The 19,227-nt window shown below is 42.5% G+C and overlaps 1 protein-coding gene across 3 annotated transcripts in view; it reads right to left on the reverse strand.

Annotated features, from left to right (window-relative positions):
• Positions 1-960: 960 nt before the first annotated feature.
• Positions 961-19,227, reverse strand: part of ANAPC5 (anaphase promoting complex subunit 5) — a 45,936-nt gene continuing 27,669 nt past the window's right edge. For all 3 annotated transcript variants that reach the window (XM_023205048.2, XM_023205055.3, XM_023205063.3), the window contains 6 exons: positions 13,588-13,662; positions 12,895-13,016; positions 12,042-12,149; positions 11,818-11,965; positions 2,911-3,073; positions 961-1,292 (listed from right to left, as the gene is read on the reverse strand). In XM_023205048.2, the coding sequence (XP_023060816.1) occupies positions 1,081-1,292; positions 2,911-3,073; positions 11,818-11,965; positions 12,042-12,149; positions 12,895-13,016; positions 13,588-13,662 (828 nt within the window). In that variant the 3' untranslated portion in view covers positions 961-1,080. The remainder of the gene's footprint in view (positions 1,293-2,910; positions 3,074-11,817; positions 11,966-12,041; positions 12,150-12,894; positions 13,017-13,587; positions 13,663-19,227) is intronic.

Genomic DNA, 19,227 nt, shown 5'->3' on the forward strand with positions numbered 1-19,227 from the left:
CTGTATATTGGGTGATAGCATCTCACACCTTTGAGCTTTGGATCCTTTCTTATTTTATTTTTATTTTTACTATTATTATTTTTTTGAGACAGAGTCTTGCTCTGTCGCTAGGCTGGAGTGCAGTGGCGCAATCTTGGCCCACTGCAACCTCCACCTCCCGGGTTCAAGCAATTCTCCTGCCCTAGCCTCCCGAGTAGCTGGGACTACAGGCACGCACCACTACGCCCAGCTAATTTTTGATTTTTTTTTTTTTTTTTAGTAGAGACGGGGTTTCACCATGTTGGCCAGGCTGGTCTCCATCTCCTGACCTCGTGATCTGCCCGCCTCAGCCTCTCAAAGTGCCGGGATTACAGGTGTGAGCCACCGCAGCTGGCCCCCTTAATTTATAATCACCTTACTCATGATGAATTCCTGGACTTAATTTATCATCATCCCTCATTTATAGAGTTAAATATAGAAAAAAAAAAAAAAGTGCCCATGTAGAATATGTAAGAAAGCCAGCACCTACAAAGGGACTGAAAAATGCTTCTGGTCACTGGTCCAAAAACTATGAAAAAATCTTTTCCTTCTTAATCTCCAGTCAGGGGCCAACAAGTACTCATGAGCACCCACAGGAACCACAAGCCCTGGTTCAGTCCAACAAGGCAGGGAGGCCTCAGAAGAAAGTCCAAGCCTCATACAAACCTGCGCTGACCACCGTGGAGAGAACTACCAATTCCCAGAAGAGCTCTTGTCTGAGAATAGGTGCTAAATGAATTGACATAATGATGGCATGCGTACAATTTCTAATCAAGATATTGGCAATTTTTCCCAGAAAGAACATAATCTGAGATGCCTGCACTAACTTGTTATATTTATTAACCCATTTATTAACAAGAAGTTGGTGTCCTTTGCTACCAAAAGGGAAGAAAAGGGGAATAAAACAAATACATAGTTACTAAGAAACCAAGTAAGACAAACTAATCAGAATGCAGTTTATTGACAAGATAGGTCACAAATACATCATTTATAAGGAGAGAGGGGACACGAACAAGTCCAAAATCTTATACTCTGCACAGCAGCGCAGCAAGGATGTCCTCTCTAGAGATGGTTTATCAAGGGTACGCCGTGAGAGGGCAGCTCCTGATGCAGCTGCCGGAAGAGCATCGCACACCGGTTCCTCTCCTGGGTCTTCCCCAGGGTATGGTAGAGTCTGGCCTGGAAGTAAACGACGTCCCTGATTCGCTCTTTGCAGTCAACCTTTGCAAAATAATTCTTGGCTTCATTGAGGTTCTCAATGGCGGCCTCCAGAGCTGATGCAAAGTGGGGAAAATAACACACACATTTAACTCAACACTTCACATATAGTTTTCAAAACTTGGTATTTAGTTTTATTTGTTCAACAAGTACCAGTCTCCTTTCTTTGAGAGAGAAAAAACAAACCACTAGGTAGGGTGAGGTTTTCAAAAATGTCTTTAAGACTGGGTGCGGTGGCTCATGCCTGTAATCCCAGCACTTTGGGAGGCCGAGGCGGGTGGATCACCTGAGGTCAGGAGTTCAACAGCAGCATGGCCAACATGGTGAAACCTCGTCTCTACTAAAAATACAAAAATTAGCCAGGTGTGGTGGCGGACACCTGTAATCTCAGCTACTTGGAAGGCTGAGGCAAGAGAATCGCTTGAACCAGGAGGCAGATGTTGCGGTGAGCTGAGATCACGCCACTGTACTCTACCCTGGGTGACAAAGTGAGACTCCACCTCAAAAAAACAAAACAAAACAAAAAAAGCCAGGAACAGTGGCTCATGCCTATAATCCCAGCACTTTGGGAGGCTGAGGTGGGCAGATCACGAGGTCAGGAGTTTGAGATCAGCCTGACCAACATGGTGAAAGCCCTACTAAAAATACAAAAATTAGGCCAGGTGTGGTGGCTCAAGCCTGTAATCCCAGCACTTTGGGAGGCCGAGATGGGTGGATCACGAGGTCAGGAGATCGAGACCATCCTGGCTAACATGGTGAAACCCCGTCTCTACTAAAAATACAAAAAACGAGCCGGGCGAGGTGGCGGGCGCCTGTAGTCCCAGCTACTTGGGAGGCTGAGGCAGGAGAACGGTGTGAACCCGGGAGGCGGAGCTTGCAGTGAGCTGAGATCCAGCCACTGCACTCCAGCCTGGGAGGCACAGCGAGACTCCGTCTCAAAAAAAAAAAAAAAAAAAAAAATTAGCCAGGCATGGTGGCGTGTGCCTGTATATGCTTAGGAGGCTGAGGCAGGAGAATTGCTTGAACCTGGAAGGTAGAGGTTGCAGTGAGCCGAGATTGCGCCACTGCACTCCAGCCTGAGTGACAGAGGGAGACTTTGTCTCAAAAAATAAGGCCAGGCCTGGTGCCTCACGCCTGTAATCCCAGCACTTTGGGAGGCCGAGGCAGGTGGATCATGAGGTCAGGAGATCAAGACCATCCTGGCTAACACGGTGAAACCTTGTCTCTACTAAAAATACAAAAAAATTAGCCGGGCATGGTGGCGGGCACCTGTAGTCCCAGCTATTCAGGAGGCTGAGGGAGGAGAATGGTGTGAACCCGGGAGGTGGAGCTTGCAGTGAGCTGAGATCGCACCACTGCACTCCAGCCTGGGCGACTGAGCAAGACTCCGTCTCAAAAAACAAAAACCAAAAACCAAAAAATGGTCTTTAAGTCCTGACTTCTAGCCCGGTACTTGGCTCTATAGGGTTAAAATAACCATTCACTTGTCCTCAATCTTCCTGCCAATCATGCATGTGAAAGCACTTTAAATGCTGCATGAAATTTTAATATATATTTGTGAACACTCAGAACTTAAATGCTGTTCCAAATTTAATGTCTTTTCTTCTTCTGGGTCCTAAACTTTCAGTGCTTTCTGGAATAGCATTGCCCAACAGTCTTTGCACAGCTTCCTACCTTCTGCTTTCTTCGGCTGATCATAGGAAGCTGCTGAAGCCACCTGGCACTTGGCCACTAAGAACATGGCACGACCTTTGTCCAGGATAGCCCCGTCAGCCAAGATGGGCTCAATGGCCATATGGAGAAGACTTAAGGCCTGTTCTGGGATTCCGAGAATGAGCTGAAAAAGAAACATTACGGCACTATACATATCCAAACCCACTGCCTTTCACCAGGAAAGGCTTCGTTTCCGGCAGTTCTCTCCTGAATGGCTATCTCTGGCTTATCTTTTACCTGACATGTATACTACATTAAAACAGGCACCACACTCCTAGAAAACACAATATGTGACAATCTGATTTTCGACTATGACAAATACAGCAGGGAGTGGTTATTCACATTATGGAAAGGTTTCTGTCTTTACAAAAAGATCCAGCATTAACATCCTTTAGCTTGGTAATTCTGAGGGGTTGAACTAGGTAACAATTCGGAAAATAGCTCAAAAGAATACAGCAAAAGAAACAAGAGATTCCAGTTGATGTTAGTATGTTTAAAAAAAAAAAAAAAAAAAAAACAGAATTAAAATGGTACACTAGAGCTGGGCACAGTGGCTCATGCCTATAATCCCAACACTTTGGGAGCATTAGGCAGGAAGGTCACTTGAGGCCAAGAGTTCAAGACCAGCCTGGGCAACATAGCAAGAATCTGTCTCAAAAAACAAATTTAAAACCATTAGCTGGGCATGGTTGCACATGCCTGTCGTCCCAGTTACTCAGGAGGCTGAGGCAGGAGAATCACTTGAGCCCAGGAGGTCAAGGTAGCAGTGAGCCACAATCGTGCCACCGCACTCCAGCCTGGGCAACAGAGCAAGACCTTGTCTCAAAATAAAATAAAACTAGAAAACATCTATTTAACACACCAGAAGGCAGTAATGGAGGAACTGAGGGACAAAAAAGATATGACATATAGAAAACAAGGCAGGTGCAGTGACTCATGTCTGTAATCCCAGCACCTTGGGCGGTGCAGGCGGGTAGATCGCTTGAGGTCAGGGGTTCGAGACCAACCTGGCCAACATGGTGAAACCCTGCCTTTATTAAAATTACAAAAATTAGCTGGGCATAGTAGCACGTACCTGTAATCCCAGCTACTTGGGTGGCTGAGACAGGAGAATCACAGAATCACTTGAACCCAGGAGGTAATGGATGTGGTGAGCAGAGCACCACTGTACTCCAGCCTGGGTGACAGAGTAAGACTCCATCTCAAAAAAAAAAAAAAAAAAATCAAATTAGAAGTAATAACATTAACTGTAAACAAGTTACACTCGTTTTTTTGTGTAACTGAAAAAATGGCTGAAATTGTCAGAAAAAAATTTTTTAAGTATACACTATATGCTGTCTACAAGAGACTCACTTTAAATTAAAAGACACAAATAGTATTTTAAAAATTAGTCAGGCATGATGGTGCTTTCCTGTAGTTCTAGCTACTTGGGAGACTGAGGTGGGAGGATCTCATCAGCCCAGGAGCTCAAGGTCACAGTGAGCTATGACTGCAGCACTGCACTCCAGCCTGGATGACTGAGTGGGACCCTGTCTCTACAAAAATAAAATAAAGACACAAATAAGCTGAAAGTAAAAGGGTAGAAAAATATTCCATGCAAACAATAACCAAAAGAAAGCTGGACTGCCTATATGAGTATCACACAAAATAGAGTTTAAGTTAAAAACTGTTGCCTGTAATCCCAGCACTCTGGGAGGCCGAGGCAGGCGGATCACAAGGTCAGGAGATCGAGACCATCCTGGCTAACACAGTGAAACCCCGTCTCTACTAAAAAATACAAAAAATTAGCTGGGCATGGTGGTGGGCACCTGTAGTCCCAGCTACTCGGGAGGCTGAGGCAGGAGAATGGCGTGAACCTGGGAGGTGGAAATTGCAGTGAGCCGAGATCGCGGCACTGCACTCGAGCACTCCAGCCTAGGTGACAGAGCGAGACTCTGTCTCAAAAAAACAAAAAAAAAAATTGTTACAAGAGACAAGGAAAAAGGAGGACATTATATGCCCCTGAAACAGTCGATTCATCAAGATACAACAATTATAAACAAACCAAACAACAGTGCTCCAAAACATATGAAACAAAAACTGACAGAATTGAAGGGAGAAATAGACAATTCAACAATAATAGGCCAGGCACAGTATCTCACGTCTGTAATCCCTGCACTTCGGGAAGCTTAGGCAGGTGGATCTCTTGATACCAGGAGTTTGAGACCAACCTGGGTAACATGGCAAAAACCCATCTCTACAAAAATACAGACAATTAGCTGGCTATGGTAGGGCACACCTGTAATCCCAGATGCTCAGAAGAGTGAGGCGGGAGGGTCACTGGAGCTCCGGCAGTTGAGGGTGCAGTGAGCCATGATTGTGCCACGGCATTCTAGCCTGGGCAACAGAGTGAGACTCTGTCTCAAACAAAATAAAACAAAAAAAAACCAACACAAAATAATAGTTGGGGAGCTCAATGTCCCACCTTTTAATCACTGATAGAAAAATTAGAAGATCAGCAAGGAAAGAGAAGACTTGAATGACACTACAAATGAACTGGCCCTAACACAGATATATAAAGCATGCCACCCAATGATACATCAGAATACAAGTTATTCTCAAGTGCATAAGGAACATTTTCCAGGATAGACTGTGTTGGGCCACAAAATAACACTCAATAAATTTAAGAAGAATGAAATCATACAAAGAATCTTCTCTGATCACATGAAATCAAAAATCAGTAACAGAAGGAAATTAGAAAATTCACAAATATGTGGAAATTAACATACCCTTAAATAACCAATGTGTCAAAGAATAAATCACAAGGGAAATTAGAAAGTGCAATGAGATGTATAAAGATACCACAGACTCTGGCTGGGCGCGGTGGCTCACGCCTGTAATCTCAGCACCCTGGGAGCCGAGGCAGGTGGATGGATCATCTGAGGGCAGGAGTTCGAGATCAGCCTGGCCAACATGATGAAACCCCATCTCTACTAAAAATGCAAAAATTACCCGGGTAGCCAGGCACAGCGGCTCAACACCTGTAATCCCAGCACTTTGGGAGGCCAAGGCAGGCGGATCATGAGGTCAGGAAATTGAGACCATCCTGGTTAACACGATGAAACCCCATCTCTACTAAAAATACAAAAAAAAAAAAAAAAAAAAAAAAAACTAGCCAGGTGTGGTAGCATATGCCTGTAGTTCCAGCTACTAGAGAGGCTGAGGCAGAAGAATCGCATGAACCCAGGAGGCGGAGGATGCAGTGAGCTGACATGGCACCACTGCACTCCAGCCTGGGCGACACAGACAGACTCCGTCTCAAAAAAAAGAAAAAATTACCTGAGTATGGTGGCACGTGTCTGTAATCCCAGCTACTTGGGAGGCTGAGGCAGGAGAATCGCTTGAACTCAGGAGGCAGAGGTTGCAGTGAGCCACTGCACTCCAGCCTGGGTGACAGAGCAAGCCTCTATCTCAAAAAAAAAAAAAAAAAAAAAAACACACACACACACACACACACACACACACAGACTCCAATTTATGAAATTTGTGGGATAAAGTAAAAACTTATGAAATATAGTTATCAAGGAAATGTATAACTATAAAGGCCTATATTACAAAAGAAGGAAAATCTCAAATCAATAAGCAAATCTTCCACCTTAAGAAACTAGAAAAAGAGGCCAGGTGCGGTGGTTCACGCCTGTAATCCCGGCATGTTGGGGGCCAAGGCGGGTGAATCACCTAAGGTTAGGAGTTCAAGGCCAGCCTGGCCAACATGGAGAAACCCCATCTCTATTAAAATTACAAAAATTACCCGGGCGTAGTGTCATGCACCTGTGATCCCAGCTACTCGGGAGGCTGAGGTAGGAGAATTGCTTGAACCTGGGAGGCAGAGGTTGCAGTGAGCCAAGATTGTACCATTGCACTCCAGCCTGGGTGACAAGAGCTAAATTCCATCTCAAAAAAAAAAAAAAAGAAAGAAAGAAAGAAAGAAACTGAAAAATGAAAAGCAAACTAGACTTAAAGCTAACTAACAGAACCAAGGAAAAAATAAGGATTAAAGTGGAGGTAAAAAAAAATACAGACTAAGAGAACAACAGAGAGAATCAATAAAACTAAAAGTTGGTTCTTTGAAGAGATCAACAAAATTGACAAACTGTTAGACTGACCAAGAAAAAAAAGAGAGAAGACTCAAATGACTGAAGTCAGGGACAACAGTGCAGACTTTACTAACAACCTTACAAAACTCAAATGGATTATACAAGAATACCATGAACAATTCTATGCAAGAAATTAGATAAACTACATAAAATGAACAAATCCCTAGAAAGACCAAACTACTAAAATAGACTCAAGAAGAAACAGGAAATCTGAATAGACCTATAGCAACTAAAGATTAGTAACCAAAAAAATTAGTAACAATTAGTAACCAAAAAAACTTCCAACAAAGAACAACCCAGGGCCAGACTGCTTCACTGGTGAATTTTACCAGACTTTCTTTTTTTTTTTTTTTTTGAGACGGAGTCTCGCTCTGTCGCCCAGGCTGGAGTGCAGTGGCCGGATCTCAGCTCACTGCAAGCTCCGCCTCCCTGGTTTACGCCATTCTCCTGCCTCAGCCTCCTGAGTAGCTGGGACTACAGGCACCCGCCACCTCGCCCGGCTAGTTTTTTGTATTTTTTAGTAGAGATGGGGTTTCACCGTGTTAGCCAGGATGGTCTCGATCTCCTGACCTCGTGATTCGCCCGTCTCGGCCTCCCAAGTGCTGGGATTACAGGCTTGAGCCACCGCGCCCGGCCTTTACCAGACTTTCAAAGAATTAACACCAATCCTCAAATTCTTCCCAAAAAAAGGAGAGGAGAGAATACTTTCTTACCCATTTTGTGGGGCCACTATTACCCTAATACTAAAGCCAAAGGAAGATATCACAAGAAAACTACAGATCAATCAACATCCCTTATGAATACAGATGCAAAAATTATCAACAAAATACTTGCAAACCAAATCCAACAGCATGTTAAAAGGATCATACACTTTGACCATATGAAATTTATTCCAGGAATGCAAGGTAATTCAATACACAAATATAACATATAAATAAAGTGAAAGAAAAAATCGGGCTGGGTACTGTGGCTCACACCTGCAGTCCCAGCACCTTGGGAGGCAGAGGCGGGTGGATCATGAGGCCAGGAGTTCAAGAACAGCCTGGCCAACATGGCAAAACTCTGTCTCTACTAAAATACAAAACTTAGCCGGGCGTGGTGGTGCACACCTGTGATCCCAGCTACTTGGGAGGCTAAGGCACAAGAATCGTTTGAACCTGGGAGACAGAAGTTGCAGTGAACCAAGACTGCGCCACTGCACTCCAGCCTGGGTAACAGAGAGACACCCTGTCTCAAAAACAAACACACACAAAAAAATAAAAACCCATATGATCAAATCAATCAATGCAGAAAAAACACTTGACAAAATCCAATACCTTTTCATGAAAAAAAAAAAAAAACTAAATAAACTAGGAATAGAGGGAACTTCCTCAACCTCTACAAAAAACCCACAGCTAGCATGACATTTGATGATGAAAGACTGAAAGCTTTCCCCCTACAGTAACAAAATAAGAACATACTTTTTTTTTTTTTTGAGATGGAGTCTCGCTATTGCCCAATCTGTAGTATAGTGGCATGATCTCGGTTCACTGCAACCTCCACCTCCTGGGTTCAAGCAATTCTCAGTCCTCAGCCTACCTAGTAGCTGGGATTACAGGCATGCACCACCACCACACTCAGCTAATTTTTCTATTTTTAGTAGAGACAGGATTTCACCATGTTGTCCAGGCTGGTCTTGAACTCCTGGCCTTAAGTAATCTGCCTCGGCCTCTCAAAGTGCTGGGATTTCAGGTGTGAGACACTGAGCCCAGCCAAGACACACACTCTTGCCACATTTATTCAACATGTATTGGAAGTTTTACTCAAAGCATTTAAGCAAGAAAAATAAATAAAGGCATATAAGTGGGAATGGATGAGGTAGAACTATCTCTATTTGCAGATGACATGATCTTATACATACAAAACCATAAAAAATCCCCAAAACCTGTTACTGGTAATAAGTTTGGCAAAGTTACAGGATATAAGATCAATATACACTAGCAATGAGCAATCCAAAAATAAATTTTTAAAAACATTTTAAATTACCATCAGAAAGAATAAAATACTTAGGAATAAATTTAACCAAGGAAGTGAAAGACTTATACACAGAAAGCTACAAAACATTGTTGAAGTAAATTAAAGATCCAAGTAAAAGGAAAGACACCCTGTGTTCATGGGTTAGAAGACAATAGTATTAAGATGGCAATATTCTCCAAACTGACCTACAGATTCAAATACAATCCCTGTCAAAATTACAACTACTGTTTTTGCAGAAATGAATAAGCTAATTCTAAAATCAACATATAATTGCAAGGGATGCTAAATATCCAAAACAATCCTGAAAAAGAACAAAGAAGACTCCCACCTCCTGATTTCAAAACTTAGTACAAAGCTATAGTAATCAAAACAATGTGGTACTGGCATAAGGATAACATATAGATCAAGGGAATAGAATTGAGAGTCCAGAAATAAACCTATATATTTACAATCAATTTTTTTTCTTTGATCAATTGGTTTCTAACCGGGGTGCCAAAACCATTAAATGGGGAAAGAAGAGTCTTCAACAAATGGTGCCAGAATAACCTATATCTGCATGCAGCAGAGTAAGAGTGGAGCCCTATCTCATAGTATATATAAACTCAAAATTATTCAGATTTAAACATAAGCATTAAAACTATAATACTGTTAGAAGAAAACATAGAAGAAAATCTTCATGACATTAGATTTGTCAATATATTGGATATGATACCAAAATCACAAGCAACAAAATAAAAATAAGTTGGACTTCATAAAAACTTTAAACTTTTGTATATCAAAAGACACTATCAAGAAAGTGAAAAGACCAAACACAGAATAGAAGAAAATATTTGTAAATTATATATCTAATAAGGGTCTAGTATCCACAATATATAAATAATTTTTACAAGTGAACATCAAAAACACAACTCAGAAAACAGGCAAAGGATCTGAATAGACGTTTCTCCAAAGAACATATGTAAATGGTCAATAAGCACATGAAAAGATACTCAACATCATTAGTCATTAGAGAAATGCATATCAAAACCACAATGAGACACCAATTCATACCCACTAGGAAGGATATAATAATAAAAAATGGAAAATAACAAGGGTTGGCAAGATTGTGGAGATATTGGAACCCTTATATATTGCTGGTTGAAACAAAATGGTGTAGCCACTATGGCATTTCCTTAAGAAGTTAAACACAAAATTACCATGACTCAGCAATTCCATTCATAGGCATCAAATGAAAACAGGTATTCAAACAAAAACTTGTACAGAAATGGTAAGAGCCGCTATTTATAATAGCGAAAAGGTGGCAACGACTCAAATGTCCATCAGCTGATGAATGGATAAGCAAAATGTGATCTAACTATACAGTGAAATATTATTCAGCCATGAAAAAGAATGAAGCACTGATACCTATCACTACACAGATAAAACCTGAAAACGTCAAGCTAAGTAAAAGAAGCCAATCAAAAAAAGCCACATTTATATGAGCCTGATTATGCAAATTGTTCAGCAGAGGCAAACTCACAGAGACAGAAAGCAGTTAGAGGTCACCAGAGGCCAGGGGAAGGGAGGACTGGGGAAGGCCTGCCTCCTGGGTACAGTTTCCTTTTTTGTGTAATGAAAATAGTCTGAAATTAGACAGCAGTTATGGTTTCACAATGTTGTCAATATTCTCAAAACCACTGAAATGTACACTTTAAAATGGTTAAAATGGTAAATCTTGCGTTATGTACTTTTTTTTTTTTGGAGACGGAGTCTCACTCTGTTGCCCAGGCTGGAGTACAGTGGCACGATCCCAGCTCACTGCAACCTCCACCTCCCAGGGTCAAGCGATTCTCCCGCCTTCTCTTGCCTCAGCCTCCCAGCTGATTTTTGTATTTTTAGTAGAGATGGGGTTTCACCATGCTGGCCAGGCCAGCCTTGAACTCCTGACCTTGTGACCTGCCTGCCTCGGCCTCCCAAAGTGTTAGGCTTACAGGCGTGAGCCACCATGCCTGGCCATGTACATTTTATCTCAAGAAAAAAAAAAAAATCACTAAGGAAGGCGGTAAGAAACAGATTCCTTAGCTCCACCCCTAGAGATTCTGACTCCGTAGGTCTGAGGCAAGTCCTCAGGTATGAAGATATTTTTTAAACCTCCACAATAATTCTAATGTACAGCCAGTTTGGAGACCTCCGCTTTAATTAAAAAATTCTTCCAAGAGTTTGACCTTCACTCATTCACTGATTAATATTTATTGAAAGCCTTCTATGTGTAGGGCCTATAAGGTACCAGGGAATATAGATGAAAATGAAGAGTCAATTCCTTCGTGGCCTTTACTAAGGGAGAAAGAAAACAAACATAAAATACAATTTGATTTCCAAAAGCTTTCAATGAACATCCGTGTTCCTCATTTCGTTATTCACACCCCCTTGTTGCTAAATCAAGCATCACTCTGTGTCAGCTAATCATTAATATGAGGCAAGTGTTCTCACTAAAGAGGCAAGTCCTCCTTACTGAATACACAGCTCAGGAAAGCCAGTGCTACTGAAAGGTGTCAGTTTGTCACCAGGTTCACACCTCCACAGGCTTCTTGGGAGGGCTAGCACATGAAGACTACCTGTCCAGACTTCAATACGAAGAAATGAAAACTCATTATTATCCTTTCAATACTCAAAAGTAATCACAGACTCACCAGCTCCTGAGCACAAATATGTGCTATAAAAACAGAGATTGGCTTACCTGCGCAAAAGCCAAGTTCAGCACCGTTTCAGAGGCCAAGTACTGTAACCGGTACTCCTTGGAGAGGGCCAAGGCCTGCAGGAGCATGGGCAGCGCGATGGTAGGGGAGGAAGATCGCCAGTACAGCTCTGCCACGGACAGTAGGACACTGACCGTAAAGAGGAAAACACAGGATGAGAAGATCCACCACCACGTCTCCGTGAGATGCACAAGAGACCCCTTACCTGATCACCATTTCCGTGTTCTTCAGTTTCTGACAATGAACCAACAATTTTTGTAAAAGCTTATGTGCCTCTGACATTTGGTTCTGAGCTTGTAATACAACCGCTTTCCTGAAACAGAATCAAAATGAACACAAATGTTTTAACTAGGCACTTTGAGGGTAAGAATCGCTATTTATTCAATTAGACTATAAACCTCCCAAGGGGAAAAACTGTGCCTAATTTTTGTTGAAAGAATAAAGTGTATGCATGTATGAATGTGTGTGTAGGCATGTATGTGAGCATGCTGTGTATACACACATACATATATGCATGCAGGAAAAATTCTGGAATTAGAGATAACAGCATGTTAATGATTATCTCTGGGAGATACTTATTTTCTTAATTTTGCTTGTCTGTATTTTCTTTCTTCTTTTTTTTTTTTTTTTTATGGAGACAGAGTCTCACTCTGTTGCCCAGGCTGGAGTGCAGTGATGCGATCTTGGTTGACTGCAACCTCCGCCTCGTGGGTTCAAGCAATTCTCCTCCCTCAGCCTCCCAAGTAGCTGGGATTACAGGTGCCCACCACGCTTCGCTAATTTTCTGTATTTTTAGTAGAGACAGCGTTTCACCATGTTGGCCAGGCTGGTCTCAAACTCCTGACCTCAAGTGATGCACCCACCTCAGCCTCCCAAAGTTCTGGAATTACAGGTGTGAGCCACCACGCCCAGCTGCTTATCTGTATTTTCTTATTCCCAGTAATAAAAAGGAAAAAAAGTTTTTTTCTAAGCTAAAGTAAGTTAATGCACATATAAAACAGAAACAAAACCATTTACCAATTATTTTATTCTGGGATTAGATTTTCAAGGTTTCTTACCTATAAACACCCTCTATGCTATTGAGAGCTGTGATTCCTGTAACAAGTGAATCAGCCAAATGGTATTTGCCATCATTCATTGCTCTGTCAAACTGTATTTTTTGATCACATAGCATCCATAACTAGTAAAAAAAAAAAACACACAATTAAGTACAAAATGGCAAATGTTCATCTTACTCAATGAGTATATAAAAATATTTTGGATTGCTTAGCAAATACCCTTACAATAATTCACGCACATTCTTTTTGGGGGTATTTAAAATTTTTTAAAAATATCCCAAGTATGTGAAAAAGCACAGAGAATAAAACAGCAGATAGATGTGTGCCAACCATCAACTTTGTCAACTCACATTTTGCTTTATCTGCTTCATATACTATTAGATACCGATGAGGTCCTTTGCAAATTCTACTTCCCTTTCTCTTTTTTCAAAGTAGGCACTCAATTTGGTATTTATCATTCTCATTCATGTTTTTTATACTTTTACAACATATACGCTTGTCTTTAAACAACATAGAGTATGAGCCTGTGTTTTTAAACTTTGTATAAATAATATTATACTTGTAAGCATCTTTTGACAAGTTCCTTTTTAGCTCAATATTATTTTTCTGAGGCGAGATTATATCCCACTTTATATTATAATAAAAGCTATTATTATCAGAAATAAATCTAATGTCATGCAAAAGGCAGATTACCTGGGCATGCTGACTATTAGGCGGAAATCGTTCCTTCAAGTGCTTTAACACTTCAGAAGCTGCAGCAAAACAGCCCTAAAGTAGGAAGACACAATTTGATCAGCATAACCTGTGTTGAAGCCACACCTGCTGTACCATGCACAGATGATGACAGATTCACCTGTTCTTGATGCAGCACCTTGAGAGATACTGGTCAGAGACTCAAATTTCTTTTGTTTTTTTTTTTTTGAGAGAGAGTCTTGCTCTGCCGCCCAGGCTGGGGTGCAGTGGCACCATCTTGGCTCACTGCAAGTTCCGCCTCCCGGGTTCATGCCATTCTCTTGCCTCAGCCTCCCAAGTAGCTGGGACCACAGGCGCCCGTCACCATACCTGGTTAATTTTTTTGTATTTTTAGTAGAGCCGGGGTTTCACTGTGCTAGCCAGGATGGTCTCGATCTCCTGACCTCGTGATCTGCCCGCCTCGGCCTCTCAAAGTGCTGGAATTACAGGTGTGAGCCACCGCGTCCAGCCAGAGACTCAAATTTCTAAGGGCCATTTTTAAAAGACTAATACATTTTATTTTTCTTTCTTTCTTTTTTTTTTTTGAGACGAGGTCTCACTCTGTCGCCCAGGCTGGAGTGCAGTGGCCGGATCTCAGCTCACTGCAAGCTCCGCCTCCCGGGTTTACGCCATTCTCCTGACTCAGCCTCCCGAGTAGCTGGGACCACAGGCGCCCGCCACCTCGCCCGGCTAGTTTTTTTTTTTTTTTTTTTTTTTGTATTTTTTTAGTAGAGACGGGGTTTCACCGTGTTAGCCAGGATGGTCTCGATCTTCTGACCTCGTGGTCCGCCCGTCTCGGCCTCCCAAAGTGCTGGGATTACAGGCTTGAGCCACCGCGCCCGGCCCCACATTTTATTTTTTAAAAAATTTCAAGGCCAGGCATGGTGGCTCACACCTGCAATCCCAGCACTTTGGGAGGCCAGGACGGGTGGATCCCCTAAGTTCGGGAGTTCAAGACCAGCCTGACCAACATGGAGAAATCCCGTCTCTACTAATAATACAAAATTAGCTGGGCATGGTGGTTCATGCCTGTAATCCCAGCTACTTGGGAGGCTGAGGCAGGAGAATCGCTTGAACCCGGGAGGCAGAGGTTGCAGTGCACCAAGATCATGCCATTGCACTCTAGCCTAGGCAACAAGAGCAAAACTCCATCTCAAAAAAAAAAATTTTTTTTTAATTACACACATAAGACATACTGATTCTAGGAAAACACAAAATACATGTAAACAAGAACAGACAAATTACTTTTTTCTTTTCTTTTCTTTTCTTTTTTTTTTTTTTGAGACAGGTCTTGCTCTGTTTCCCAGTCCGGAGTGCAATGGTTTGATCTCAGCTCACTACAGCCTCAAATTCCTAGGCTCAATCAATCCTCTTATCTCAGCCTCCCGAGTAGCAGGGAATACAGGTGCATGCCACCACACCTGGCTACACAAAATACTTTTTTTTTTTTTTTTTTGAGACAGAATCTTGCTCTGTCATCCAGGCTGGAGTGCAGTGGTGTGATCTTGATGCACTGCAACCTCCTCCTCCTGGGTTCTAGCAATTCTGATGCCTTAGCCCCCACCTCCCAAACAGCTACAAATACAGGCATGTGCCATCCTACTCAGCTAATTTTTGCACTTTTATTAGAGGCAGGGTTTTGCCATGTTCGGCCAGGCTGGTCTCAAACTCCCGGCCCCAAGCAATCCACCCACCTCGGCCTCCTCAAGTGCTGGGATTACAGGCATGAGCCAATGTGCCCAGCTGACAAATTACTTTTGGGTTTTTGTTGTTGTTGTTGTTTTTATTGTTTGTTTTTTTTTTTTTTTTGAGACAGTCTCACTCTGTCGCTGAGGCTGGAGTGCAATGGCGAGATCTCGGCTCACTGCAACCTCTGCCTCCCAGGTTCAAGCGATTCTCCTGCCTCAGCCTCCCAAGTAGCTGGGACTACAGGCACGTGCCACCATGCCCAGCTAATTTTTGTATTTTTAGTAGAGACAGGATTTCACCATGTTGGTCAGGCTGATCTCAAACTCCCGACCTCGTAATCTGCCCACCTCGGCCTCCCAAAGTGCTGGGATTACAGGCTTGAGCCACCACACCTGGTGACAAATTACTTTTAATCTCAGAAAAGATAATCACAGTTAATGTTGTGGCATATCTCCCATGCTTCTTTTATGCACATAAACTGAAAATATATAATTATTCCAAAAATAATTATATATATATATTTTTGAGACGGAGTCTCACTGTCTCACCCAGGCTGGAGTGCAGTGGTATGGTCTCAGTTCACTGCAACCTCCACCTCCCAGGTTCAAGCAATTCTCCTGCCTCAGCCTCCCAAGTAGCTGAGATTACAGGCACACACCATCACATCCAGCTAATTTTTGTATTTTTAGTAGAGACAGGGTTTCATCATGTTGGCCAGTCTGGTCTCGAACTCCTGACCTCAGGTGATCTCCCCACCTCAGCCTCACAAAATGCTGGGATTACAGGCATGAGCCACCGTGCCCAGCTTACATATGTTTTTATAAATTAGTTATAACACTGTTTACCACATGGTAGGCATCCAATGAATATTTGTTGAATGAATAAATCTTTCAATGTCAATAAATACAAATCTGTATCATCATAGTATTTTATCGGGTAAATCAATTATGGTACATGAAAATAATCTCCTAGTTTTTGATATTTTGGCTATTTCTAATATTTTCCATTTAAAAAATGCTACAATGAATATCTTGGTGCACAGAGCTTTGCATACTTGTCCAATTATTTCCTTAGCATAAAACCTTAGAAGTAGGCTAGATGCGGTGGCTCACGCCTGTAATCCCAGCACTCTGGGAGGCCAAGGAGGGCAGATCACTTGAGGCCAGGAGTTTGAGACCAGCCTGGCCAACATGGTGAAACCTTGTCACTACTAAAAGTACAAAAAAACTAGTCAGGCGTGGTGGCATGCGCCTGTAATCCCAGCTACTCAGGATGCAAAGGCAGGAGAATTACTTGAACCCAGGAGGCAGAGGTTGCAGTGAGCCGAGATCATGCCACTGCACTCCAGCTTTGGCCCCAGAGCGAAACTCCATCTCAAAAAACAACAACAACAACAACAAATAAACAAACAAACAAAAAACCTTAGAAGTAGAAATGACAGGCACTTTTAAGTTCCTTGAGATATATTACTAAATTACCCTATAGAAATGTACCAAATACTTTCATACCAAAACTGTATGTGCTTTTCTTCCCCTAATACTGAAGTATCTTTGCTTATATAATTGGTGAAAGTAGTACCTTAACTGCTTTAAATTTAATTTCAATGACTAGATTGAAATGTTTTCATGTTTTGGGGCCATGCTTTTTCTGTGAATATACATCCATCACTTTTTTAATACTCTTATATTGTTGGGATGTTTATCTTTTTTTTTTTTTTGAGACAAGGTTTTGCTCTACTGCCCAGGCTGGAGTGTAGTGATGCAATCTCAGCTTATTGCAACCTCTGCCTCCTAGGCTCAAGTAATCCTCCCACCTCAGCCTCCCTAGTAGCTGGAACTACAGCCGTGTGCCACCACACACCACATCCAGCTGATTGTTGTATATTTTGTAGAGAGACGGGGTTTCGCCATGTTGCATAGGCTGGTCTCCAACTCCTGAGCTCAAGTGATTTGCCTGCTTCAGCCTCCCAAAGTGCTGGGATTACAAGTATAAAGATAAACAGCGCCCAGCTGGGAGGTTTATCTTATTGATCCTGAAATCTTTTCAATTTGTCTCAATCCTTTCATGAGGTAATACTCTTTTTGTCTACATAGAAGCTCAGGCCACAAGTGGACTTTTATTTGAAGTGAATAAGCAGAAATTACATTGAATTACAACAAAAGATCATTATTCCTGTGATTTTAACTGGCCAGTCTCACCAATTATTTTCATGACTGCCACACAGAGTCGGGCATGGGGATATAGATCCTGCAGTATCCCCCAAAAACATTCCCATTGTGGCCTACAATTCCTGAGACTGAGAGAGGAATGATATAACATGAGCTAGAATTACACCGAAAGAGCAAAGGAGAATGGTTATCTTAGAGAAAGAATTCACTCTACTTCCTCTGGGTTGCAAGAGGAAGCTCAGAAAGCAGTTCTGAGCCCCATGACTTATTTACAGGCTTTACCAAAACCCCATCACTCCCATACCACAAGACAAAGTGCACCATGAAATTTACTTGGAGGAAAGTTTCAGAAGCAGATACAAAAGAAACAAAAGAGTAACTGGAGACTCATGATAAAGTTGCCTTCTCTGCAGCTGGCCAAACTTAATTTCACAGGTGCGAGTCTAACTTGTCTAATTAAAAATGTGACAGTCGGCCAGTCGCGGTGGCTCAAGCCTGTAATCCCAGCACTTTGGGAGGCCGAGACGGGCGGATCACGAGGTCAGGAGATCGAGACCATCCTGGCTAACACGGTGAAACCCCGTCTCTACCAAAAAAATACAAAAATCTAGCCGGGCGAGGTGGCGGGCGCCTGTAGTCCCAGCTACTCCGGAGGCTGAGGCAGGAGAATGGCGGGAACCCGGGAGGCGGAGCTTGCAGTGAGCTGAGATCCCGCCAATGCACTCCAGCCTGGGCGATAGAGCGAGACTCCGTCTAAAAAAAAAAAAAAAATGTGACAGTCATCAGCCCAGTAAGTATATATATATCCACATGGCTGATGTTCTAAAACTAGAAAGATCTAAGGCAAGATGAAGAAAGGGGTAAAGGACTGACTTAAAATAAAAAGGCAGCTACCTTCTAGTTGTGTACTAAAAGGCTTCCTAACACACCCTGGCTGTTGAAGCCAAACAATGATTGGATCAGCAGGTTTTTCACATAAGTCCAGAGGTGAAAGGGGGATGCAGATGGCATTACTAATAGAGACCCAAAGAGCATGGTTACTTTTTAGGGTCTTACTCCCAGGAAAAAAAACACAAAATTCTAACAAATGGCCTTGGACAAAGTTACAAGGCTAAAGAATTGAGCCACAAGGCACTGTGACTCACACCTGTAATTCTAACACTTTGGGAGGCCAAGGCAGGAGGATCACTTGAGGCCAGGAGTTCAAGGCCAGCCTGGGCAACACAACACAGAAAGATTCCATCTCTAAGAAACAAGAATTAAAATAATTAGCTGGGTGAGGTGGTGTGCACCTGTAGTCCCAGCTACTGGGTAGGTTGAGGTGGAGTTCAAAGCTGCAGTGAGCTCTGATCGTGCCACTGCACTCCATCCTGGGCAAGAATGAGACTCCATCTCTTAAAAAAATAAAAAATACACTGGGTGTGGTAATCCCAACAATGTGAAGCTGAAGTGGGAGCACTGCTTGAGCCCGGAAGTTTGAGACTAGCCTGGGCAACAGAGTGAGATTCCATCTCTACCAAAAGATATTTTAATTAACTGTGTGGTCACATGCTTCTGTAGTCTCAGCTACTGAGGAGGCTGAGGTGGGAGGATCACTTGAGCCCAGAAGGTTGAGGCTGCAGTTTGCTGTGATTGCACCACTACACTCCAGCCCTGGTGATATAGAGCGAGACCCTGTCTCAAAAAAAATTAAAAATTGGCTGGGCACGGTGGCTAACGCCTGTAATCCCAACAATTTGGGAAG

The sequence above is a fragment of the Piliocolobus tephrosceles genome, chromosome 10 (assembly GCF_002776525.5).
Source record: "Piliocolobus tephrosceles isolate RC106 chromosome 10, ASM277652v3, whole genome shotgun sequence".
NCBI lineage: Eukaryota > Metazoa > Chordata > Mammalia > Primates > Cercopithecidae > Piliocolobus > Piliocolobus tephrosceles.